Below are 27,838 nucleotides of genomic sequence, written 5' to 3'. Positions count from 1 at the left end.
TAGTGATATCTACTATTGTTATAGAATCAATAATCTGGTGATATCTACTATTGTTATAGAATCAATAATCTGGTGATATCTACTATTGTTATAGAATCAATAATCTGGTGATATCTACTATTGTTATAGAATCAATAATCTAGTGATATCTACTATTGTTATAGAATCAATAATCTTGTGATATCTACTACCGTTATAGAATCAATAATCTAGTGATATCTACTATTGTTATAGAATCAATAATCTAGTGATATCTACTACCGTTATAGAATCAATAATCTAGTGATATCTACTATTGTTATAGAATCAATAATCTGGTGATATCTACTACCGTTATAGAATCAATAATCTAGTGATATCTACCATCAATAATCTGGTTATAGAATCAATAATCTAGTGATATCTACTACCGTTATAGAATCAATAATCTAGTGATATCTACTATTGTTATAGAATCAATAATCTTGTGATATCTACTACCGTTATAGAATCAATAATCTAGTGATATCTACTATTGTTATAGAATCAATAATCTGGTGATATCTACTATTGTTATAGAATCAATAATCTAGTGATATCTACCATTGTTATAGAATCAATAATCTAGTGATATCTACTATCGTTATAGAATCAATAATCTAGTGATATCTACTATTGTTATAGAATCAATAATCTAGTGATATCTACTATCGTTATAGAATCAATAATCTAGTGATATCTACTACCGTTATAGAATCAATAATCTAGTGATATCTACCATTGTTATAGAATCAATAATCTATATCTACTATTGATATCTACTATCGTTATAGAATCAATAATCTAGTGATATCTACTATTGTTATAGAATCAATAATCTAGTGATATCTACCATTGTTATAGAATCAATAATCTAGTGATATCTACTATCGTTATAGAATCAATAATCTAGTGATATCTACTATCGTTATAGAATCAATAATCTGGTGATATCTACTATTGTTATAGAATCAATAATCTGGTGATATCTACTACAATAATCGTTATAGAATCAATAATCTAGTGATATCTACTATTGTTATAGAATCAATAATCTAGTGATATCTACTACCGTTATAGAATCAATAATCTAGTGATATCTACTATTGTTATAGAATCAATAATCTTGTGATATCTACTACCGTTATAGAATCAATAATCTAGTGATATCTACTATTGTTATAGAATCAATAATCTAGTGATATCTACTACCGTTATAGAATCAATAATCTAGTGATATCTACTATATGTTATAGAATCAATAATCTAGTGATATCTACTACCGTTATAGAATCAATAATCTGGTGATATCTACTATTGTTATAGAATCAATAATCTAGTGATATCTACTACCGTTATAGAATCAATAATCTAGTGATATCTACTATTGTTATAGAATCAATAATCTAGTGATATCTACTATCGTTATAGAATCAATAATCTAGTGATATCTACCATTGTTATAGAATCAATAATCTAGTGATATCTACTATCGTTATAGAATCAATAATCTAGTGATATCTACTATTGTTATAGAATCAATAATCTAGTGATATCTACTATTGTTATAGAATCAATAATCTAGTGATATCTACTACCGTTATAGAATCAATAATCTAGTGATATCTACCATTGTTATAGAATCAATAATCTAGTGATATCTACTATCGTTATAGAATCAATAATCTAGTGATATCTACTATTGTTATAGAATCAATAATCTAGTGATATCTACTATTGTTATAGAATCAATAATCTAGTGATATCTACTATCGTTATAGAATCAATAATCTAGTGATATCTACTATTGTTATAGTTATAGAATCAATAATCTGGTGATATCTACTATTGTTATAGAATCAATAATCTAGTGATATCTACTATTGTTATAGAATCAATAATCTAGTGATATCTACCATTGTTATAGAATCAATAATCTAGTGATATCTACTATTGTTATAGAATCAATAATCTAGTGATATCTACTATTGTTATAGAATCAATAATCTAGTGATATCTACTACCGTTATAGAATCAATAATCTAGTGATATCTACTATTGTTATAGAATCAATAATCTAGTGATATCTACTACCGTTATAGAATCAATAATCTAGTGATATCTACTATTGTTATAGAATCAATAATCTAGTGATATCTACTATTGTTATAGAATCAATAATCTAGTGATATCTACTACCTTTATAGAATCAATAATCTAGTGATATCTACCATTGTTATAGAATCAATAATCTAGTGATATCTACTACCGTTATAGAATCAATAATCTAGTGATATCTACTATTTTTATAGAATCAATAATCTTGTGATATCTACCATTGTTATAGAATCAATAATCTAGTGATATCTACTACCGTTATAGAATCAATAATCTAGTGATATCTACTATTGTTATAGAATCAATAATCTAGTGATATCTACTATTGTTATAGAATCAATAATCTAGTGATATCTACTATCGTTATAGAATCAATAATCTAGTGATATCTACTATTGTTATAGAATCAATAATCTAGTGATATCTACTATCGTTATAGAATCAATAATCTAGTGATATCTACTATCGTTATAGAATCAATAATCTAGTGATATCTACTATCGTTATAGAATCAATAATGTAGTGATATCTACTATTGTTATAGAATCAATAAGCTAGTGATATCTACTACCGTTATAGAATCAATAATCTAGTGATATCTACTATTGTTATAGAATCAATAATCTAGTGATATCTACTATTGTTATAGAATCAATAATCTAGTGATATCTACTACCGTTATAGAATCAATAATCTAGTGATATCTACCATTGTTATAGAATCAATAATCTTGTGATATCTACTACCGTTATAGAATCAATAATCTAGTGATATCTACTATTGTTATAGAATCAATAATCTTGTGATATCTACTACCGTTATAGAATCAATAATCTAGTGATATCTACTATTGTTATAGAATCAATAATCTTGTGATATCTACTATTGTTATAGAATCAATAATCTAGTGATATCTACTACCGTTATAGAATCAATAATCTGGTGATATCTACTACCGATATCTAATCTATTATCTACCATTGTTATAGAATCAATAATCTAGTGATATCTACTACCGTTATAGAATCAATAATCTAGTGATATCTACTATTGTTATAGAATCAATAATCTTGTGATATCTACTACCGTTATAGAATCAATAATCTAGTGATATCTACTATTGTTATAGAATCAATAATCTTGTGATATCTACTACCGTTATAGAATCAATAATCTAGTGATATCTACCATTGTTATAGAATCAATAATCTAGTGATATCTACTACCGTTATAGAATCAATAATCTAGTGATATCTACTATTGTTATAGAATCAATAATCTGGTGATATCTACTACCGTTATAGAATCAATAATCTAGTGATATCTACTATTGTTATAGAATCAATAATCTAGTGATATCTACTATCGTTATAGAATCAATAATCTAGTGATATCTACTATTGTTATAGAATCAATAATCTAGTGATATCTACTATTGTTATAGAATCAATAATCTAGTGATATCTACTATCGTTATAGAATCAATAATCTAGTGATATCTACCATTGTTATAAAATCAATAATCTAGTGATATCTACTGTTGTTATAGAATCAATAATCTAGTGATATCTACCATTGTTATAGAATCAATAATCTAGTGATATCTACTATTGTTATAGAATCAATAATCTGGTGATATCTACTACCGTTATAGAATCAATAATCTGGTGATATCTACTATCGTTATAGAATCAATAATCTAGTGATATCTACTACCGTTATAGAATCAATAATCTAGTGATATCTACTATTGTTATAGAATCAATAATCTAGTGATATCTACTATTGTTATAGAATCAATAATCTACTAGTGATATCTACTATCTACTTATAGAGAATCAATAATCTTGTGATATCTACTACCGTTATAGAATCAATAATCTAGTGATATCTACCATTGTTATAGAATCAATAATCTAGTGATATCTACTACCGTTATAGAATCAATAATCTAGTGATATCTACTATTGTTATAGAATCAATAATCTAGTGATATCTACTACCGTTATAGAATCAATAATCTAGTGATATCTACTATTGTTATAGAATCAATAATCTAGTGATATCTACTATTGTTATAGAATCAATAATCTAGTGATATCTACTACCGTTATAGAATCAATAATCTAGTGATATCTACTATTGTTATAGAATCAATAATCTAGTGATATCTACCATTGTTATAGAATCAATAATCTAGTGATATCTATTACTGTTATAGAATCAATAATCTAGTGATATCTACTATCGTTATAGAATCAATAATCTAGTGATATCTACCATTGTTATAGAATCAATAATCTAGTGATATCTACTTTGTTATAGAATCAATAATCTAATCTAGTGATATCTACCATTGTTATAGAATCAATAATCTAGTGATATCTATTACTGTTATAGAATCAATAATCTAGTGATATTTACTATCGTTATAGAATCAATAATCTAGTGATATCTACTACCGTTATAGAATCAATAATCTAGTGATATCTACTATCGTTATAGAATCAATAATCTAGTGATATCTACTACCGTTATAGAATCAATAATCTAGTGATATCTACCATTGTTATAAAATCAATAATCTAGTGATATCTACTACCGTTATAGAATCAATAATCTAGTGATATCTACCATTGTTATAGAATCAATAATCTAGTGATATCTACTACCGTTATAGAATCAATAATCTAGTGATATCTACTATTGTTATAGAATCAATAATCTAGTGATATCTACCATTGTTATAAAATCAATAATCTGGTGATATCTACTACCGTTATAGAATCAATAATCTAGTGATATCTACTATTGTTATAGAATCAATAATCTAGTGATATCTACTATCGTTATAGAATCAATAATCTAGTGATATCTACTACCGTTATAGAATCAATAATCTAGTGATATCTACCATTGTTATAGAATCAATAATCTAGTGATATCTACTATCGTTATAGAATCAATAATCTAGTGATATCTACTACCGTTATAGAATCAATAATCTAGTGATATTTACTATCGTTATAGAATCAATAATCTAGTGATATCTACTACCGTTATAGAATCAATAATCTGGTGATATCTACTATTGTTATAGAATCAATAATCTAGTGATATCTACTATTGTTATATCTACTATGATATCTACTATTGTTATAGAATCAATAATCTAGTGATATCTACTATTGTTATAGAATCAATAATCTTGTGATATCTACTACCGTTATAGAATCAATAATCTAGTGATATCTACTATTGTTATAGAATCAATAATCTTGTGATATCTACTACCGTTATAGAATTAATAATCTAGTGATATCTACTATTGTTATAGAATCAATAATCTAGTGATATCTACTACCGTTATAGAATCAATAATCTAGTGATATCTACTATTGTTATAGAATCAATAATCTAGTGATATCTACTATTGTTATAGAATCAATAATCTAGTGATATCTACTACCGTTATAGAATCAATAATCTGGTGATATCTACCATTGTTATAGAATCAATAATCTAGTGATATCTACTATTGTTATAGAATCAATAATCTAGTGATATCTACCATTGTTATAGAATCAATAATCTAGTGATATCTATTACTGTTATAGAATCAATAATCTAGTGATATCTACTATCGTTATAGAATCAATAATCTAGTGATATCTACTACCGTTATAGAATCAATAATCTAGTGATATCTACCATTGTTATAAAATCAATAATATAGTGATATCTACTGTCGTTATAGAATCAATAATCTAGTGATATCTACTACCGTTATAGAATCAATAATCTAGTGATATCTACCATTGTTATAAAATCAATAATCTAGTGATATCTACTACCGTTATAGAATCAATAATCTAGTGATATCTACTATTGTTATAGAATCAATAATCTAGTGATATCTACTACCGTTATAGAATCAATAATCTAGTGATATCTACTATTGTTATAGAATCAATAATCTAGTGATATCTACCATTGTTATAAAATCAATAATCTAGTGATATCTACTACCGTTATAGAATCAATAATCTAGTGATATCTACCATTGTTATAAAATCAATAATATAGTGATATCTACTGTCGTTATAAATCAATAATCTAGTGATATCTACTATTGTTATAGAATCAATAATCTAGTGATATCTACTATTGTTATAGAATCAATAATCTAGTGATATCTACCATTGTTATAAAATCAATAATCTAGTGATATCTACTACCGTTATAGAATCAATAATCTAGTGATATCTACCATTGTTATAAAATCAATAATCTAGTGATATCTACTGTCGTGATATAAATAGAATCAATAATCTTGTGATATCTACTACCGTTATAGAATCAATAATCTAGTGATATCTACTATTGTTATAGAATCAATAATCTAGTGATATCTACTACCGTTATAGAATCAATAATCTAGTGATATCTACTATTGTTATAGAATCAATAATCTAGTGATATCTACCATTGTTATAGAATCAATAATCTAGTGATATCTACTATCGTTATAGAATCAATAATCTAGTGATATCTACTATTGTTATAGAATCAATAATCTAGTGATATCTACTATCGTTATAGAATCAATAATCTAGTGATATCTACTACCGTTATAGAATCAATAATCTAGTGATATCTACTATCGTTATAGAATCAATAATCTAGTGATATCTACTATTGTTATAGAATCAATAATCTAGTGATATCTACTATCGTTATAGAATCAATAATCTAGTGATATCTACTATCTTTATAGAATCAATAATGTAGTGATATCTACTATTGTTATAGAATCAATAATCTAGTGATATCTACTGTCGTTATAAAATCAATAATCTAGTGATATCCACTATCGTTATAGAATCAATAATGTAGTGATATCTGCTACCGTTATAGAATCAATAATCTAGTGATATCTACCATTGTTATAAAATCAATAATCTAGTGATATCTACTGTCGTTTAAAAATCAATAATCTAGTGATATCTACTACCGTTATAGAATCAATAATCTAGTGATATCTACTATCGTTATAGAATCAATAATCTAGTGATATCTACTACCGTTATAGAATCAATAATCTAGTGATATCTACTACCGTTATAGAATCAATAATCTAGTGATATCTACTACCGTTATAGAATCAATAATCTAGTGATATCTACTATTGTTATAGAATCAATAATCTAGTGATATCTACCATTGTTATAGAATCAATAATCTAGTGATATCTACTATCGTTATAGAATCAATAATCTAGTGATATCTACTATTGTTATAGAATCAATAATCTAGTGATATCTACTATTGTTATAGAATCAATAATCTAGTGATATCTACTATCGTTATAGAATCAATAATCTAGTGATATCTACTACCGTTATAGAATCAATAATCTAGTGATATCTACCATTGTTATAGAATCAATAATCTAGTGATATCTACTATCGTTATAGAATCAATAATCTAGTGATATCTACTATCGTTATAGAATCAATAATCTAGTGATATCTACCATTGTTATAGAATCAATAATCTAGTGATATCTACTACCGTTATAGAATCAATAATCTAGTGATATCTACTATTGTTATAGAATCAATAATCTTGTGATATCTACTACCGTTATAGAATCAATAATCTAGTGATATCTACTATTGTAAAAAATCAATAATCTAGTGATATCTACCATTGTTATAGAATCAATAATCTAGTGATATCTACTACCGTTATAGAATTAATAATCTAGTGATATCTACTATTGTTATAGAATCAATAATCTAGTGATATCTACTACCGTTATAGAATCAATAATCTAGTGATATCTACTGTCGTTATAGAATCAATAATCTAGTGATATCTACTATCGTTATAGAATCAATAATCTAGTGATATCTACTATTGTTATAGAATCAATAATCTAGTGATATCTACTACCGTTATAGAATCAATAATCTAGTGATATCTACTATTGTTATAGAATCAATAATCTTGTGATATCTACTACCGTTATAGAATCAATAATCTAGTGATATCTACTATTGTTATAAAATCAATAATCTAGTGATATCTACTATTGTTATAGAATCAATAATCTTGTGATATCTACTACCGTTATAGAATCAATAATCTAGTGATATCTACTATTGTTATAAAATCAATAATCTAGTGATATCTACCATTGTTATAGAATCAATAATCTAGTGATATCTACCATTGTTATAAAATCAATAATCTAGTGATATCTACTACCGTTATAGAATCAATAATCTAGTGATATCTACTATTGTTATAGAATCAATAATCTAGTGATATCTACCATTGTTATAGAATCAATAATCTAGTGATATCTACTACCGTTATAGAATCAATAATCTAGTGATATCTACTATCGTTATAGAATCAATAATCTAGTGATATCTACTACCGTTATAGAATCAATAATCTAGTGATATCTACCATTGTTATAAAATCAATAATATAGTGATATCTACTGTCGTTATAGAATCAATAATCTAGTGATATCTACTACCGTTATAGAATCAATAATCTAGTGATATCTACTATCGTTATAGAATCAATAATCTAGTGATATCTACTATTGTTATAGAATCAATAATCTAGTGATATCTACCATTGTTATAAAATCAATAATCTAGTGATATCTACCATTGTTATAGAATCAATAATCTAGTGATATCTACTACCGTTATAGAATCAATAATCTAGTGATATCTACCATTGTTATAGAATCAATAATCTAGTGATATCTACTATCGTTATAGAATCAATAATCTAGTGATATCTGCTATTGTTATAGAATCAATAATCTAGTGATATCTACTACTGTTATATAGAATAGATAAATCTAATCAAAGGACTGTATTTGACCACAACAAGTGTAATAGTAAACACAGTATACTTTATGATATAATGTACGAGTTGTTATAATAAACGTTTGGTTTACAGTGTCGGCCTATATTCAGAGTTTAACTTCACGCTACTATTCTAGCTTGCTAAACGTACGTTTATCCATAACATACATTATATATTACGTTCTCTCAGAACTCTGAATATTTTTTTTCGTATGTGAAAACAGGATCATGACATCGTACTCCCTAGAATCCTCCTCGCAAAATATACCTGTGCATACGTCGGTGGCTGTTGGCACCACAGCGCCATCTAGAGACAAATCCCACTCTTTATGTCTCAATTTTACTTCTCTTCTTTTGGACAAACTGAAGAACGGACCAGATGAAAAGGCGAAGGATACGGCGAACGCCTACCTCTATATTGTGTTTGTACTTATGTTTTATGCATTTAGCATTGCTATACTGATGATTAAATACATCCGCAAAGAAAGAGAGGGCTCGCGATTAAATTATTATTACGAAGAGTTTGTTAAAAGGGAACAGTTTCGAAACACCAGTCTGCGCTTTGACAAAGAGGGTCGTCCATTAATTTCGACTCGTCCAAAACAACAGAGTAACAATGAAACAGACACAGACGAATGTTACAACAGTACTGAAAATGGTGAAGATAAAAATAACGAAACGGTCCACACTACAATAACACATAAAATTACAACTGTTTAAAAAGCTTCATTATTTAATGAGCTTTTAGTTTGTTTCTTTGTTTGGATTTAAGCACAAAACTACACAATCTGTGTTCTGCCCACCATAGATATAAAAACCCAGTCTCCTGCGTTTTAATTTTTCAGACATACCGCTGTGTTATTTGGGCGCGGGTTAAAAGAGTTTTGAACAGTTACGAGTACTTTATTTATTTCCTTCGGATAACTGCGCAAAGTACACAGTCACTATTTGCGCTAGAATTTCCTAATTTCGAATTGATAGAATAGAAGGAAACCAGCTAGTCAAGAACACCCATCGCCTGTTCTCGGGCTATTCTAATTTAACCGTCTCTTTTATAACATACCCGTGATCGAAAGTACGCTTAATCTATTTGTTTAATTTTGAAGTTGAGCACAAAGCTACGCCGTATTCTCTGCCCACTGCAGGTATCGTAATCCGGTTTCTAGCATTGTAAGTCTACGAACATACCACTGTGCCTCTAGGGAGCCCGCTTAACCTGTGTTTGTGTGTTTTCTTACAGCAAAGCCACATCGGGCTATCTGCTGAGTCTACCGAGGGGAATCGAACCCCTGACTTTAGCGTTGTAAATCCGTAGGCGTACCGCTATACCAGCGGAGCACCCCGCTTGACCTACATATGACTAGTGGTAGAGATTTGCACACAATTTCATAACTTATAAAATTATAATTTATTTTAATAAAATAACGAATGCAATGCATTCATCTAATGAAATAACTAACTCCAGTTGTTGTTTTTCGATTATATATATCCTAGAGACATAATTTCCAGAATAGCCACAACTATAGATACGATAAAACAGTAGATAATTGGTCTGCCCTAAAGTTAATTTTCAGGGTAATTAGTGAGGGTTTTGATGTTAAAAGCACAGACTAACATTTAACACAAAAAATTTCAGAACAGTGTAAAATAGTACAAGTATGTATATATTTTGTTAATTTATATTTATCCTCAAACATAATAGTACCTTAAAACCCAACGATATAGTACATACTCTTTTCAGATAAAAACAGAAAAAATATATTGGATTAGATACACTGTTGGAAAATGTTTGTATGTCAGTAAATGATAAAACAATTTTAGGATGGGATAATTTCAATTGTTTATAGAATGAAACTAAGTAATATAAATTTGGTAATCTGTTGTTATAGGTATGTAGGATATTTTATTATAATTGTCACATATTAATTTAATATTAACGAACTGACCATCTAATTTAGTTCTAAACATAGATGATATTTCATGATATATTTGTCTATTGCATAATTAATTTTTTTTATATTCACAATTTCTTCAAATTCGGGAAGAGAATGTACAAGAAGGTTGTTGTAATATAAAAAAACATGGTCAAAAAAAGATATTATTTTGAAAGTTTTGAATTTGTATCGAATCTTTTATTTTTACTCAATATATCGAAATAATTTCAAAAAGTATCGCCTAATTATTATATCTTTAAAGTTATTCAGTTAGGATTAAATTTTGAAAATCACAAGTGCATCTCAAACGTACTGTCACTTAATAATTATGCAACAGGAGGTTGACATGTACTGTCACATAATAATTATACAAGAGGAAGTTGACATGTACTGTCACATAATAATTATGCAAGAGGAGGTTGACATGTACAGTCACATAATAATTATGCAACAGGAGGTTGACATGTACTGTCACATAATAATTACACAAGAGGAGGTTGACATGTACTGTCACATAATAATTATACAAGAGGAGGTTGACATGTACTGTCACATAATAATTATACAAGAGGAAGTTGACCTGTACTGTCACATAATAATTATTCAAGAGGAGGTTGACATGTACTGTCACATAATAATTATACAAGAGGAAGTTGACATGTACTGTCACATAATAATTATGCAAGAGGAGGTTGACATGTACAGTCACATAATAATTATGCAACAGGAGGTTGACATGTACTGTCACATAATAATTACACAAGAGGAAGTTGACCTGTACTGTCACATAATAATTATTCAAGAGGAGGTTGACATGTACTGTCACATAATAATTATACAAGAGGAAGTTGACATGTACTGTCACATAATAATTATACAAGAGGAAGTTGACCTGTACTGTCACATAATAATTATTCAAGAGGAGGTTGACATGTACTGTCACATAATAATTATACAAGAGGAGGTTGACATGTACTGTCACATAATAATTATACAAGAGGAGGTTGACATGTACTGTCACATAATAATTATACAAGAGGAGGTTGACATGTACTGTCACATAATAATTATACAAGAGGAGGTTGACATGTACTGTCACATAATAATTATACAAGAGGAGGTTGACATGTACTGTCACATAATAATTATACAAGAGGAGGTTGACATGTACTGTCACATAATAATTATACAATAGGAGGTTGACATGTACTGTCACATAATAATTATACAAGAGGAGATTGACATGTACTGTTACATAATAATTATACAAGAGGAGGTTGACATGTACTGTCACATAATAATTATACAAGAGGAGGTTGACATGTACTGTCACATAATAATTATACAAGAGGAGGTTGACATGTACTGTCACATAATAATTATACAAGAGGAGGTTGACATGTACTGTCACATAATAATTATACAAGAGGAGGTTGACATGTACTGTCACATAATAATTATACAAGAGGAGGTTCACACCTATTGTCACATAATTATACAAGAGGAGGTTGACATGTACTGTCACATAATAATTATACAATAGGAGGTTGGCGTGTACTGTCATATAATAATTATACAAGAGGAGGTTCACACCTATTGTCACATAATTATACAAGAGGAGGTTCACACGTATTGTCACATAATTATACAAGAGGAGGTTCACACGTATTGGTACATAATAATTATACAAGAGGAAGTTCGCACGTATTGTTACATGACAATTATACAAGAGATGGTTCATACGTTATTGTTACGTGATGATCATAAAGATGATTTGTTAATAAATACATTGTTATGTTTTCAAACCAAATTCTCTTCAGCCTGTCACAGACTTCAAAGTATGTAAGATTTAACGCACACTTTTTGTTTGTTTTTTATAGGAAGGTATTTTGTATTGACGGTTTACAACTTTTCTAACTTAAACAGAAAATGAAGAAATCAGTTTATCTTAACATAAGTTTACAAAGTTGTACGTGTTTTAAAAAAAAATCCCTGTTTACATAAACGGTTCGTTTTTCATCATCCATATTAATTTCGTCCGTATAAATCATGTAATTCATGATATTAGAAAACAGTAATTAGTGTCAGTTGTTAAGCGCTCTATTAAAACCAAAACATATGTCATTTCCCTATGATACATCAAGACCAGTCCTTCTCGAATTGTGAATTATTGGTTTTTAGAACTCGTTACTTTTTGTAACGCTACTTTCAATCGAGAGTCTCAAACTGTAAACTAATACACAACATCTGGTTCTATTTCAATCGAGAGTTTCAAACTGTAAACTGATACACAACAACATCTGGTTCTACTTTCAATCGAGAGTTTCAAACTGTAAACTGATACACAACAACATCTGGTTCTACTTTCAAGAGTTTCAAACTGTAAACTAATACACAACATCTGGTTGTATTTCAATCGAGAGGTTCAAACTTTAAACTAATACACAACAATATCTGGTTCTACTTTCAATCGAGAGTTTCAAACTGTAAACTAATGCACAACAACATTTGGTTCTACTTTTAATCGAGAGTTTCAAACTGTAAACCAATGCACAACAATATCTGGTTCTACTTTCAATCGAGAGTTTCAAACTGTAAACTAATACACAACAATATCTGGTTCCACTTTCAATCGAGAGTTTCAAACTGTAAAGTAATTCACAACAATATCTGGTTCTACTTTCAAGAGTTTCAAACTGTAAACTAATACACAACATCTGGTTCTATTTCAATCGAGAGTTTCAAACAACAACATCTGGTTCTACTTTCAATCGAGAGTTTCAAACTGTAAACTGATACACAACAACATCTGGTTCTACTTTCAATCGAGAGTTTCAAACTGTAAACTCATACACAACAATATCTGGTTCTACTTTCAATCGAGAGTTTCAAACTGCAAACTAATACAAAACAATATCTGGTTCTACTTTCAATCGAGAGTTTCAAACTGTAAACTAATACACAACAATATCTGGTTCCACTTTCAATCGAGAGTTTCAAACTTTAAAGTAATACACAACAATATCTGGTTCTACTTTCAATCGAGAGTTTCAATCTGTAAACTAATACACAACAATATCTGGTTCTACTTTTAATCGAGAGTTTCAAGCTGTAAACTAATACACAACAATATCTGGTTCTACTTTCAATCGAGAGTTTCAAACTGTAAACTAATACACAACAATATCTGGTTCTACTTTCAACCGAGAGTTTCAAACTGTAAACTAATGCACAACAACATTTGGTTCTACTTTCAAGAGTTTCAAACTGTAAACTAATACACAACATCTGGTTGTATTTCAATCGAGAGTTTCAAACTGTAAACTAATACACAACAATATCTGGTTCTACTTTCAATCGAGAGTTTCAAACTGTAAACTAATGCACAACAACATTTGGTTCTACTTTCAAGAGTTTCAAACTAAACTAATACACAACATCTGGTTCTACTTTCAATCGAGAGTTTCAAACTGTAAACTAATACACAACAACATCTGGTTCTACTTTTAATCGAGAGTTTTAAACTGTAAACTAATACACAACAACATCTGGTTCTACTTTTAATCGAGAGTTTCAAACTGTAAACTAATACACAACAATATCTGGTTATACTTTCAATCGAGAGTTTCAAACTGTAAACTAATACACAACAACATCTGGTTCCACTTTCAATCGAGAGTTTCAAACTGTAAACTAATACACAACAATATCTGGTTCTACTTTCAATCGAGAGTCTCAAACTGTAAACTAATACACAACAATATCTGGTTCTACTTTCAATCGAGAGTTTCAAACTGTAAACTGATACACAACAATATCTGGTTCTACTTTCAATCGAGAGCTTCAAACTGTAAACTAATACACAACAACATCTGGTTCTACTTTTAATCGAGAGTTTCAAACTGTAAACTAATACACAACAATATCTGGTTCTACGTTTAATCGAGAGTTTCAAACTGTAAACTAATACACAACAACATCTGGTTCTATTTCAATCGAGAGTTTCAAACTGTAAACTAATACACAACATCTGGTTGTATTTCAATCGAGAGTTTCAAACTGTAAACTAATACACAACAACATCTGGTTCTACTTTTAATCGAATTCCCATCCTACCGAACAAGTTTGTCTTTTCAGTTGTTGGAGCATTATAATACAACGGCCAATCCAACCACTAGTTAACAGAGCAGCCCAATAGTTGGCGATGGTGACTAGCTGCTTTCACTTTTAAATCAGGGACGACTGGCGCATATAGCCCTCGAGTTGCTTTGCGCAACATTCAAAACAAGTCAAATATATTTTTCCTTATTTTGTAGTTTCATCCATCACCATAAGTATTTTCATCTTTACGAAAGAAAGTTTTTAATGGGCTAAGCAGTTAGATTGACTTTAGTAACGGCATGTTTATACACTTAATAATAATAATAACGGCATGTTTATGCACTTAAGAATAATAATAACGGCATGTCTATACACTTAAGAATAATAGTAACGGCATGTTTATACACTTAAGAATAATAGTAACGGCATGTTTATACACTTAAGAATAATAGTAACGGCATGTTTATACACTTAAGAATAATAATAACGGCATGTCTATACACTTAAGAATAATAGTAACGGCATGTTTATACACTTAAGAATAATAATAACGGCATGTTTATACACTTAAGAATAATAATAACGGCATGTTTATACACTTAAGAATAATAATAACGGCATGTCTATACACTTAAGAATAATAGTAACGGCATGTTTATACACTTAAGAATAATAATAACGGCATGTTTATACACTTAAGAATAATAATAACGGCATGTTTATACACTTAAGAATAATAATAACGGCATGTCTATACACTTAAGAATAATAATAACGGCATGTCTATACACTTAAGAATAATAATAACGGCATGTTAATACACTTAAGAATAATAATAACGGCATGTCTATACACTTAAGAATAATAATAACGGCATGTTTATACACTTAAGAATAATAATAACGGCATGTTTATACACTTAAGAATAATAATAACGGCATGTCTATACACTTAAGAATAATAGTAACGGCATGTTTATACACTTAAGAATAATAATAACGGCATGTTTATACACTTAAGAATAATAATAACGGCATGTTAATACACTTAAGAATAATAATAACGGCATGTCTATACACTTAAGAATAATAATAACGGCATGTTTATACACTTAAGAATAATAATAACGGCATGTCTATACACTTAAGAATAATAATAACGGCATGTCTATACACTTAAGAATAATAATAACGGCATGTTTATACACTTAAGAATAATAATAACGGCATGTTTATACACTTAATAATAATAATAACGGCATGTCTATACACTTAAGAATAATAATAACGGCATGTTTATACACTTAAGAATAATAATAACGGCATGTTTATACGCTTAAGAATAATAATAACGGCATGTTTATACACTTAAGAATAATAATAACGGCATGTTTATACACTTAAAAATTTTTTTTGTATCCATTCATAATATGTGGCATCTTAGTTACTAGTAAAATCATTTAAAATTTAAAATACACAAGGAAATTACATTCAATAACTCAACATCAGCTAGAGGGCTTCAAACAAAATTAACGACTCGTCTTCATTTCTGATAACATATCGGAAATCATTGTAAAACATTAATATTTATGGATTTGTTTTGTTAATTTCGCGAAGAGCTACACGAGAGCTATCTGCGTTAACCGTCCCTAAGTTAGCAGTGTAAGACTAGAGAGAAAGCAGCTAATCATCACCACCCACCGTCAACTCTTGAGCTACTCTTTGACCGTCACATTATAATGCCCCCAAGGTTAAAAGGGCGAGCATGTTTGATTGACGGGGATTCGAACCCGCGACCCTCAGATAACGAGTCGAATGCTTTAAATACTGGGTCAATATTTACGTAAATAACCATAACAGAAGAAAGATCGGATATCGACCTCATCGTAATTAACTCACTTCATTGGACTATACAGATAATCTAATCTTATCTATTTTTATTAGTCCGAGATACAATTCAATTCTCTGCTTCTGTCACTTGTTAACATTTTCAACTACGTGCCCTGGTGGAACAGCGACAAATCTACACTTACATCTAGGTTTCTACTGCCTTCGATGGCTACAACAGATGGTGTTGACATATGGTGTGATTTTGTCATAAAAGAAACGAAACAAATAAAAGTGTTTCAACTACTCCCTCTTACAAACTTCTTGGCAAAAACCTGTACCACAAATATTCTACGGAGTAACCTGATTGTACCCAAATATGAAATGAAAAATTTATTTATAACTTTTTTGTATTTCTTTATACATTCTAACGCCCTCTACCAGACCAAAAGCAATTACTTCAATAAAATAAATTAACATGATGGTTATCCTGTTAGTTGATTTACTATATTTCCGTATCATAAAACAGAAAGATTATTTGTTAAAAACAAGTTATACACAAAACCAAAGGACCTAAACGAAATATACGAAGCCTGTTGCTAATTGCCAGAGTTCATCATGCAAGTTGACATATGGCAGACACAGTCGCAATGTATTTATTCTGCATATGAACAATTGCTTGGATAACACCTGTATTGAGTTAGACGAAATGACATGTAATTATCAAGTTTATTTACGTCGTTTACAAATTAGAATTAAGATATATTTACAATTTTATTAACTATAAGACCTTGAAAAGTTTATGACAAAATGTACAGAAAGTTGATATTTACAATTCTTGGTTTCATCAAATTAAAAATTCGCTGCACTCACATTATTTGACGTAAAAGTTAGTCTCGTAGACAACAGATTTGTCGTCTATTTCTTCCAATGACAAGTTATACCAGCGCAGATGGGAAATTGAACGACTTTCACCATCCCACTCAAAATTACAACATAGAACAAAAAAATCGAAAATTAGGGTTAGCTGTTTCGGTTTTAACAAGTATTAGTAACATTTACGTCGAAAAGACATCATAAGATTTTACTTATAATTTTATTTCGAAAGTAACTGGAGGAGAGAAATAAATTAGAATTTTCTTTTAAACTTAAAGTCGTCTGTTTGTTTTTGAATTTCACACAAAGCTACTCGAAGGCTATCTGTGCTAGCCGTCCCTAATTTAGCAGTGTAAGACTAGAGGGGAGACAACTAGTCAATACCAACCATTATCAATTATTTTTCAGTAAACAGTATGATAAACTATTGCATTATGAAACTCCCAGAGTTGAAATTGCAAACATATTTGGTGAAAGGATTCGATCCTGCGACCTGGGAAAAGAGAAGTGAAAAATGAAACAGTGGGTAAGAACCTAAGGGACCCATTGGTTGACTGTGAAGGGCATCCACAATTTAGAAAAGGAAAACACAATGTCCAATATGAATTTCTCCCTATGTATTATCTCAGTCAAGCTGAATTTCTCCCTATGTATTATCTCAGTCAAGCTGAATTTCTCCCTATGTATTACCTCAGTCAAGCTGAATTTCTCCCTATGTATTACCTCAGTCAAGCTGAATTTCTCCCTATGTATTACCTCAGTCAGGCTGAATTTCTCCCTATGTATTATCTCAGTCAAGCTGAATTTCTCCCTATGTATTACCTCAGTCAAGCTGAATTTCTCCCTATGTATTATCTCAGTCAGGCTGAATTTCTCCCTATGTATTATCTCAGTCAAGCTGAATTTCTCCCTATGTATTACCTCAGTCAAGCTGAATTTCTCCCTATGTATTACCTCAGTCAAGCTGAATTTCTCCCTATGTATTATCTCAGTCAAGCTGAATTTCTCCCTATGTATTACCTCAGTCAGGCTGAATTTCTCCCTATGTATTACCTCAGTCAAGCTGAATTTCTCCCTATGTATTATCTCAGTCAAGCTGAATTTCTCCCTATGTATTATCTCAGTCAAGCTGAATTTCTCCCTATGTATTACCTCAGTCAAGCTGAATTTCTCCCTATGTATTATCTCAGTCATGTGTACATTATAAAAGTTGATGATATATATTGATAAATTTCATATCCTATCACCTTGCATGTAATATTCTCCATGACTACGCAGGTTGAAAGCCCTGACCCTATGGTTGAAATCCAGTAAAAATATGGTGATTTGCAGGAGCAGATTACACCTACACCCGAGTTACATTACAGGATTTTCTGATGCAAACTGTTGATATTCAGAAAATTATAAAACCAGGAAAAGTATGGAAATTTTAACATCTAACAAGAAGAGATACCAGTATTACTAATAAAGCAGAGAACTTTGTCAGACTGAAGACTGTTTGGGCAACATCTGAAAAATGAAAGTTCTTGGTTCTATTCTGTTAAAGTACTAGGTTTGTCTCCAGTGTAAGTGGTCACACCCATGTTACTATTGTTTTTCAATGCTTTATCTTAAACTGAAAGTTGTACTACTTCATTATATGATCTTTTAAATTAAAATGTTTGCTACAGATACTTAACTGTGTTGTTGTTATCCCACTGCAAAATTATTGGCGTGTCTAAAATATTATCCAGTAAAAATGCTTTGTTTATCCATAGTATGCATTTATTGGTAATAATTTCTCACTATAAGACTTGCACCTGTATGATAACTCCTGGCATGTATCCACTCATGTTTATTCATGTCATAGATTCCCCAAATTTGATTTTCACAACACTTCTTTGATGGTTATTTCCAGTGTGAAATCCATAAAATTTTGATAAGTCATTTTTGATTCTACATACTTTGCCACAAACTAGACTGTTTGGCTGTTATTTCAACACTATTTGATGAATGGTTTCTTCCCAAAGTAACCTCTAATCACAGCCGAGTCACCTACATTGTGTTTCTTATTAGGACTTTTCAAGTGACTAAATGATAAACAGTAAGTTTCCTCCCAGTGAGCATTTGTTTTATATAAAAGTTTAGGTAATTATTCATTCCAAAATTATTATTATATCTGTTGTGTCTCTCCAATGTGCATTCTAATGTGATATTGTAAGTCAATATTTCTTATTTACCATAGTAACACATCTATACAGTTTATAATCAAATCTTTTGTTTGTTACTTGTCCTTGAACAGTTCCTCCTTTGATTGCATGTTTTCTATGGAAACTTTTATACCAAGATATACTATATAAGAAATGTACTCTTCACAACAGATGTTCAAATAAAGCTTTAAGTCTATACTTGTTATGTTGCTTTAATATAGTGTACAAGTAAATACATTAAAATAAACATATGTATATATTTATACATCTAAAACAAAGACATATCTGGAAGATTGAATGATACTCTTGTTATGTGGTTTTCATGTGTATAATGTACAACACACATTTGTCCTTCTGGCTTACTTAAGGTGACAAAAACACCAAAGTAATTACATGAGTTTGATTACAGAGCTTTTACAATTAATGTTAATGTCATTTCAGAAAAATGCACTTTGTATTTGTAAGTATTTACGTTTACTGAAGTGAAAGAATATTATGTTGAAACAAATATATAACTGTTCTTTATTTCATAACACTGTAAATATAGACAAATACATGTTACTGTCAACACCAAATATTCATTTGGCAGACTTGCTCTGGTTTCTGCCCAGTGCTGGTTGCCCTCCAATGTGTTTCAACATTGCATCATACATTGTACAGTTTCTTTCACTACATAAACCTTGTCATGTACTTTTAGCCAACCAATACTGTAACTTCTTTGCCTCATGCTACACAAAGATGTGATTTCTTCAAAGTTACTTCCTCAGAAACTCTTAATTCTGAATTCTTTGTTAACAACTGTGTTTTTTCCTTTCACAATTAATAACAGAAACCCGATTTTTTACAAAATTGTTTACCACATAATTCCAACGTGAGCTGCTATTACTTCACAAATTTACATTTTCCCCAATGTGGATCCTCAAATATACTTGAAGTTCAGCACCACTTACAAACTTGTATATGCAACCAACATCTGTATTTCTCCACAATGAATGTCACCAAAAGCATACTTTCAAAACATATCTGCAAACCTTTTTTTGACACACCATACAAACAGAGGATTTCTCCCCAATGACTGGTCTGTAGTCCTTTTTATTTAAAATGACTTAATTTTAACTTCTATACCATACATTTTACAATTTCTCTTCAGTGTGTCCCCTCTCATGTCTATTAAGTTGGATATTACTTAAGGATTCTGTATCCCCCACTATACAAGGTTTCCCCCCCGAGTGTATCTTCAGGTGTTTTCTAAGCCCACATTTAGTTGAATATTTTTTAATACACACTTCACAATTATAAGGTTTTTCACCAGTGTGAGTCCTCGTGTGTTCTGTTAGGCAATCATTTCTTCTAAATCTTTTACCACACACTAAACAAATGTGTGGTTTCTCCATAGTGTGTATTTTTTGATGAAATTTAAGTTGAGTTTGTGTTCTAAATTGTTTACCACATACAACACAAATGTATGGTTTCTCTCCAGTGTGTATCCTCATGTGTTCTTCCAGGTGACTGTTTCTCCCAAATTCTCTGCCACACACTACACATCTGTATGGTTTCTCTCCAGTGTGTATTCTATGATGCACTTTAAGATAACTATTTCTTCCAAACTGTTTGCCACAAAATATACACCCATACAGTTTCTCTTGATTGTGCATCTTCTTGTGTACTTTAAGAAGACTATTAGTTCTAAATAGTTTACTACAGACTACACAACTGTATGGTTTCTCCACAATGTCCATTTTCTCATGTTTTTTTAGTTTATGATTACTTTCAAACTCCTCACCACACACGATACAACTGTATGGTTTTTCTCCAATATGTGTTCGCACATGTTCTTTTAGGATACTATTTGTAAAGAAAGTTTTATCACACTTAACACACATGTACAATTTATCTCCACTTTGAGTAATTTTGTCTTTCTTGTCGTACACATTACCACAAGCTGTTTTAACAGATTTGTAATTTTTTGTCTTTTTTAATCGAGATTTCTTTCTTCTAACCTTACACCTAGGAAATTGCATTCGATGATCACTTGTCACGTAGATCTTTGGATCTAGAAACACAAAATGGATCTGAATAAGTGTAGTTTTCTATAAGTATATATTAATTTATTGTTGTCCTAAATATTTATAAAGTTTATTAAAAAAAATATGGAAAAATATTAAACTTTATAAAATCTGAAAGATACCAAATAAAATGAAATGCTGATGTTCTTAGTAATAAAAACTTTAAACTGATATAACAACTTGCACAACAGATAACAAAATGGTGGTTTGCTAGCTTGTATGATTTTTTTTTTCTAGATTCCTTAAAACAGTGAAACAATACAAATGATTGCTTGGTAAAGTTCAAATAAGAACAGTTAAAGGATTTCTACTGGAAAAAACACCTTGTGATTACATAGAAAGTTTCCACATTTTTAGAAGAGAAACAACACTACATTAAACCTAATCTACTCTGCCTTATTTAACTCTTTTTGTAAGAATAGGTTGAACTGCACATCACAAAACTGAATTGAAAATCTTTATTATCAATGTATACATTATGCCTATTCTGACGCAGTCTTAACTAAGATAATTCAACAAATTAGATTTTGAGTATCTAGAAAATGTTACACGAGACTTTTATAACAGAAAAACAAACTCCAGTGCAGACATATCTGACACAAGCCTATGTGTAACATGAAGTCAATTCTGTATGTAGTTCATACTTACACTATTTTTAATGTTATATTACTGTTTGTACAGCCACATGTTATGTGGTTGACAAATACAGATTTGAAAGATTTATGCTCACCAGACAAAATTTCTAGCTCAGAATTAAGTTGTTCTATTTCTTCTTCTGGTTCTTTTTTTAAACTCATAACATCGAGTTGTGAAGAATCTACATCTCCTTCATCACTCTCACTGAACTTAGAAATAATGCCATCTTGTGGTGAATCAGCAAGTTGCTTCCATTTTACTTGAATAAACATATTCTGAAATAAAAACAAAATTTAATATATCAGTAATAAACAATTAGAACTATTATTAACATACAGAAACATCACAAGTCTCCCCACAGTTCTCTTATCCTATAACATAAAATAAAAACACCACATCTCTCACAGTTCTCTAATTATATAACATGATAGAAACATCACAAGTCTCCCCTCAGTTCTCTAATCCTATAACATGATAAAAACACCACAAGTCTCCCTCAGTTCTCTAATTATATAACATCATAGAAACACCACAAGTCTCCCCTCAGTTCTCTAATCCTATAGCATAATAAAAACACCACAAGTCTCCCCTCAGTTCTCTAATTATATAAGATCATAGAAACACCACAGGTCTCCCCGCAGTTCTCTAATCCTATAGCATAATAAAAACACATCTCTCACAGTTCTCTAATTATATAACATCATAGAAACACCACAGGTCTCCCTGCGGTTCTCTAATTCTACAACAAGATAAGTTAGAACAGGTATTTTTGGTTTGAAATAGAATTTGATAAACTTTAATAGCAAGTCAAAAAAGTGGGATGTCTGCAAAAAATTTATAACAGTGTTGAAGACAATGAGTGGAGAAGGTTTACCGTAGGTTCTCGGAACATGCTTCTTTGGAAAACGTTTGTAATTTTCATTGAAAAAAAATTGCAATTTGGAGCAGTTGTTATACATAACAGTGCAATCTCAAAACCATGTAAGAATGTTCTATCAAAATTATCTAGTTACAAAGATTGTACTCTACAACATACCTCAGTTTCCTTTACCTCATCATCATAACAAATCTCTTCTTCTGTTACTTTAAAATCAAAGTTGGAAAGTGAAGATCTTTCCTCTATTAAAGCATTTTCTTCTCTTGCTAGAATAAGTGAAACAGTATTTTTATGCCAACACAATATTACAAATCTTCAATAACAAATGATGCTTCTTCAACAGATAAGCCTAGCTTCATCTTTATTTTCCTCAAGTACAGTGCCAAACCTGCAACTACATATAACTACAGGATGAGAATTAGAAACATATTACACATTTTCTCACAAAGCAAGACTTTTATACAGTTACGTTTATATACATATATTTTGCTGCTGCTTTAAAAAATCTCCCAGAAATATTTAAAACCAATGGGAAAATTACTGGATAAAAAGATCAGTGTTGTTGTAAATAAAAAAACACCTGGTATTAATATTTATCACTCCTGTAATAATACTGACTTTAATAATGTTTCATAAAACTGAACAAAAAACTTTAAAGTATTCTGGACTTTTAAACTAAACAAACAACCCTTTTGCTAGTTTCAATTACTTTTAACAAGCAGAAGGCAAGTGTACTACCCTTCCAACACAATAACATCAAAATTTAAAGCAAAAGCAGTTGTTCTAAACATGTTCCGAGTAAGTAGGAATCAAATAAAGTCAAATCAGGTTTCAAATGTTTAATTATTATTAACAAGTGAGAGCTGATCAGGGAAAATTACTGAAACCAAAAAAACAAAAACTAATTTGTAATTTTTTATCCCACTAGATAACTCCAGCATATTCAGATCAAAATTTATTTTTCCTTAGAGCAATAGGAAAGATGCACTCAATAACAATGGATTCAACAAGATATTGATACAGAGTAGTTCTGAATGCCTGTGAATAACTGAGCTTATGAGAATGAAACAGAGACTAGACTCATGTAGCATACACATGAATGCTCTCTCAGAAGGTGAACAGTCAATGTTACTGGACCACAGTTGTGTCTTCACTGAACTTTATTTTGTATAGCAGGCTGTTTTAAATTAATGTTCCTCATTTCAAAACTAATGTAAAATTTGCCAAGAGCGACTAGTGCTATCCAAATGACTTGTGGTCACCAATTACACTGTCTTCAGTGTTCACATTCCTCCAGACTCTCCACCATGTTTCTGTCCTCTTTCTTCTAATGAAGTTTATTGATTGATTGATTGATTTAGTGTTTTATGGCACAAAGCAGCTAGGCTATCTGCACCAAATGTCTGGTAAAAAGGTAAAAATAAATTAAATGTAGTAAAATACATAAAAGGAAATGAAGGTAAAACAAAACATTATTGAAAAACAGAAAAAGTATAAAATCAATGTTGACACCTGGTCTACAATGTTCGGAGAGAAAGCAGAGTAAGAGAAGTTGTAAAGGACTTCCTGTAGCAGAATGGTAATGATCATAACCCAACAGGAAGACTTACAGGTAAGTACAAGAACCACCGTCAGTCACCTGAAGTTGGTCTTTCCAGTCCTGGTTCCAGTTAATGTGTCATTATGGCCAGCACTAAAAGGTAAAGTAATAAGAGTGTTAAATGACATGCAGCAAAAGTGTAATAACAACTCGCCAGGACGACTAACGAGTAGTTCAAACAGCAGCATTAGTCACCTGAAGTTGGCCTTTCCAGTCCTGGTGTCGAGTTATTTAATGTTCTGGCCATTTTCCAATGTCAAATTGAGCGAAAGAGAATGAAACTGTAAAAAAGGAACCACAATTAAAAAGGTGTAATGAATAAATATCCAACACTTAAATGAGATTGAAAAGATTATAAAACGAAAAACGTTATCAAGGTGGACAGTGTCACCATCACCAATAACACTGTCCAATGTTACAGATAGATCCTGGGAAAAATATGTTTAAAATAATGCCGTCGTTGAGAATTGTAACGATAACAAGAAAGTAAAATGTGGCTTACAGTGATTTGAGTGTTACACAAACTACACACTGATGCATCAGTTCCAGATAAAAGAAAACGATGAGTTAAAAAACTGTGACCAATGCGTAGCCTAGTGAGAACAACTTCCTCCTTCCGAACCTTACGGAAGCTAGATGGCCAATGCCCAATATAGGGTTTTATTTGAAAAAGCTTGTTGTCGCGTTGCTCACTCCAAGTGGACTGACAGCTGGCATGGAGCCGAGCCTTGAATACAAGACCATAGTCCATGTACAGAATAGGCACAGTGGTGATAGTGCCGGAGCAGATAGATTTAGCTGCCGTGTATGCAAACTCATTCCCGCGAATACCAACATAGCCTGGTATGTAATACCATGGGGCTGTAATAAGCCATGGTGGGAGGGGCTGACCTGTTGAATCTGCAATGTTATCCAAGGACAGACCCAAGTCATCCAATTGAGCCTGCATGCGAAGGCCAAACAAAGCAATGGCAGATCATCTGTTTTGAAAGGGTACAGCCCACCAAGGAAGGAAAACATATCCCCAGGTGGGATGCTTTGGTAAGGAACGAAGTTTCGAAGAATATAATAAAGATAGTTGCAAACAGCGAAGGTGCAGAGGAGGTTCATGAGATTCAATGTATAAGTCCTTGGTGATGAATGGGGTCTAGCATCTTTAAGGTTTGAGGGTCTGGCAGAGCCATAGACCATTGACCCATAGTTGAGTTTTGATCGAATAAGAGCACGATATACCTTTAACATGGAACATCGATCTGCTCCCCAACTGGTAGTAGGCCAAACGAAGCAATGGCAGATCATCTGTTCTGAAAAGGTACAGCCCACCAAGGAAGGAAAACATATCCCCAGGTGGGATGCTTTGGTAAGGAACGAAGTTTCGAAGAATATAGTAAAGATAGTTGCAAACAGCGAAGGTGCAGAGGAGGTTCATGAGATTCAATGTATAAGTCCTTGGTGATGAATGGGGTCTAGCATCTTTAAGGCATGGGTAAATCTGGCAGAGCCATAGACCATTGACCCATAGTTGAGTTTTGATCGAATAAGAGCACGATATACCTTTAACATGGAACATCGATCTGCTCCCCAAAGCAATTTGACGGTAGTTTGAAGGAATCTTGGGATCTTTCCCTGGCTTAGAGAAAGGTAAAATAATAGCCTGGCACCAGGAATCAGGAAAAACATTCTCCTGCCAGATCCAGTTAAAGACAATTAGAAGGACATCAAGAAAAGCAGGAGATAGATGGCGCAGCATGTCATAATGAATATAATCAGGTCCAACAGACGTACTGGCAGACCGATGAAGGCCCATTTTTAGTTCCACCAGGATAAAGGGATAATTATAGTCAAAGAAACAGTCAGTGCGAAATGAAAGAGGTGATCACTCTGCCCGAGACTTGATGGCCAGGAAGGTGGAGGAACAAGCAGAAGTGCTAGATACCTGGCAAAAGCTTTCACCTAGAGTGTTAGCGATGTTCCAACATCAGTCACCTCCTGACCATCAGAGAGTAAGATCGAGAGGGGGACAGAATTGTAGTGCCCATTAACCTTTCGAATCCTGTCCCATATGATCTTGGAACTGGTGGTAGAAGATATGCTGGTTGTGAACTTAATCCAAGATTCCTTCTGGCTTTGACGTCTTACCCACCTAGCATGTGCACGGCCCGTTGGAAAGCAACCTGGTTTGAAAGTGTGGGATATCTACGAAAAGTATCCCAGGCCCGTTTTTGAGCCTTCCGTGCTAACTGGCAAGCAGGATTCCACCACGGATGAAGATATCGTGGAAAACGTGTCGAGGTGTTAGGAATATACTGAGCAGCTGCTTGTATAATACAGCCAGTTACCGCTGCCACACAGTCATCTATTGATGGCTGATTCACAATGGCAGGATCAAGTTCTGCGAGAGCAGTGAAAGTGGACCAGTCTGCCTGATCCAGCCTCCACTGGGGCACGCGGGTAGGATGGCATCGACCACGGCCAGTCTCTCTCAAAAGTACAGGAAAATGATCACTGCCTAGCGGATAATTGTCCAACCTCCATGAAAAATGGGAGAATAATGAAGGGGAGCAAATTGAGAGATCAGTAGCAGTAAAGAAATAACTAGGTGCATGGAAATAAGTGGAAGAACCAGTATTGAAAAGAGAAAGATTGTGATCAGAGAGCATACGCTCTACAGAGCGACCCCTCCCATCAGTAACAGCACTTC

At 31.3% G+C, this 27,838-nt stretch overlaps 1 protein-coding gene across 13 annotated transcripts in view; it reads right to left on the bottom strand.

Annotated features, from left to right (window-relative positions):
* Positions 1-27,838, bottom strand: part of LOC143230512 (uncharacterized) — a 75,704-nt gene that overhangs the window by 34,550 nt on the left and 13,316 nt on the right. For 8 of the 13 annotated variants that reach the window (XM_076464242.1, XM_076464208.1, XM_076464293.1 and 5 more), the window contains 3 exons: positions 23,697-23,803; positions 22,755-22,935; positions 20,452-22,011 (listed from right to left, as the gene is read on the bottom strand). The exons of the other annotated variants lie outside the window; for them this stretch is intronic. In XM_076464242.1, coding sequence (XP_076320357.1) covers positions 21,092-22,011; positions 22,755-22,935; positions 23,697-23,803 — 1,208 coding nt within the window. In that variant the 3' untranslated portion in view covers positions 20,452-21,091. Of the gene's footprint in view, positions 1-20,451; positions 22,012-22,754; positions 22,936-23,696; positions 23,804-27,838 lie in introns of those variants that run through there. 13 annotated transcript variants of the gene reach the window in all.

Source organism: Tachypleus tridentatus, chromosome 1 (genome assembly GCF_004210375.1).
Source record: "Tachypleus tridentatus isolate NWPU-2018 chromosome 1, ASM421037v1, whole genome shotgun sequence".
In the NCBI taxonomy this organism is placed as follows: domain Eukaryota; kingdom Metazoa; phylum Arthropoda; class Merostomata; order Xiphosura; family Limulidae; genus Tachypleus; species Tachypleus tridentatus.
The sequence above is the reverse complement of the archived record's forward strand: the minus strand, read 5'-3'. Positions and strand labels throughout refer to the sequence as shown.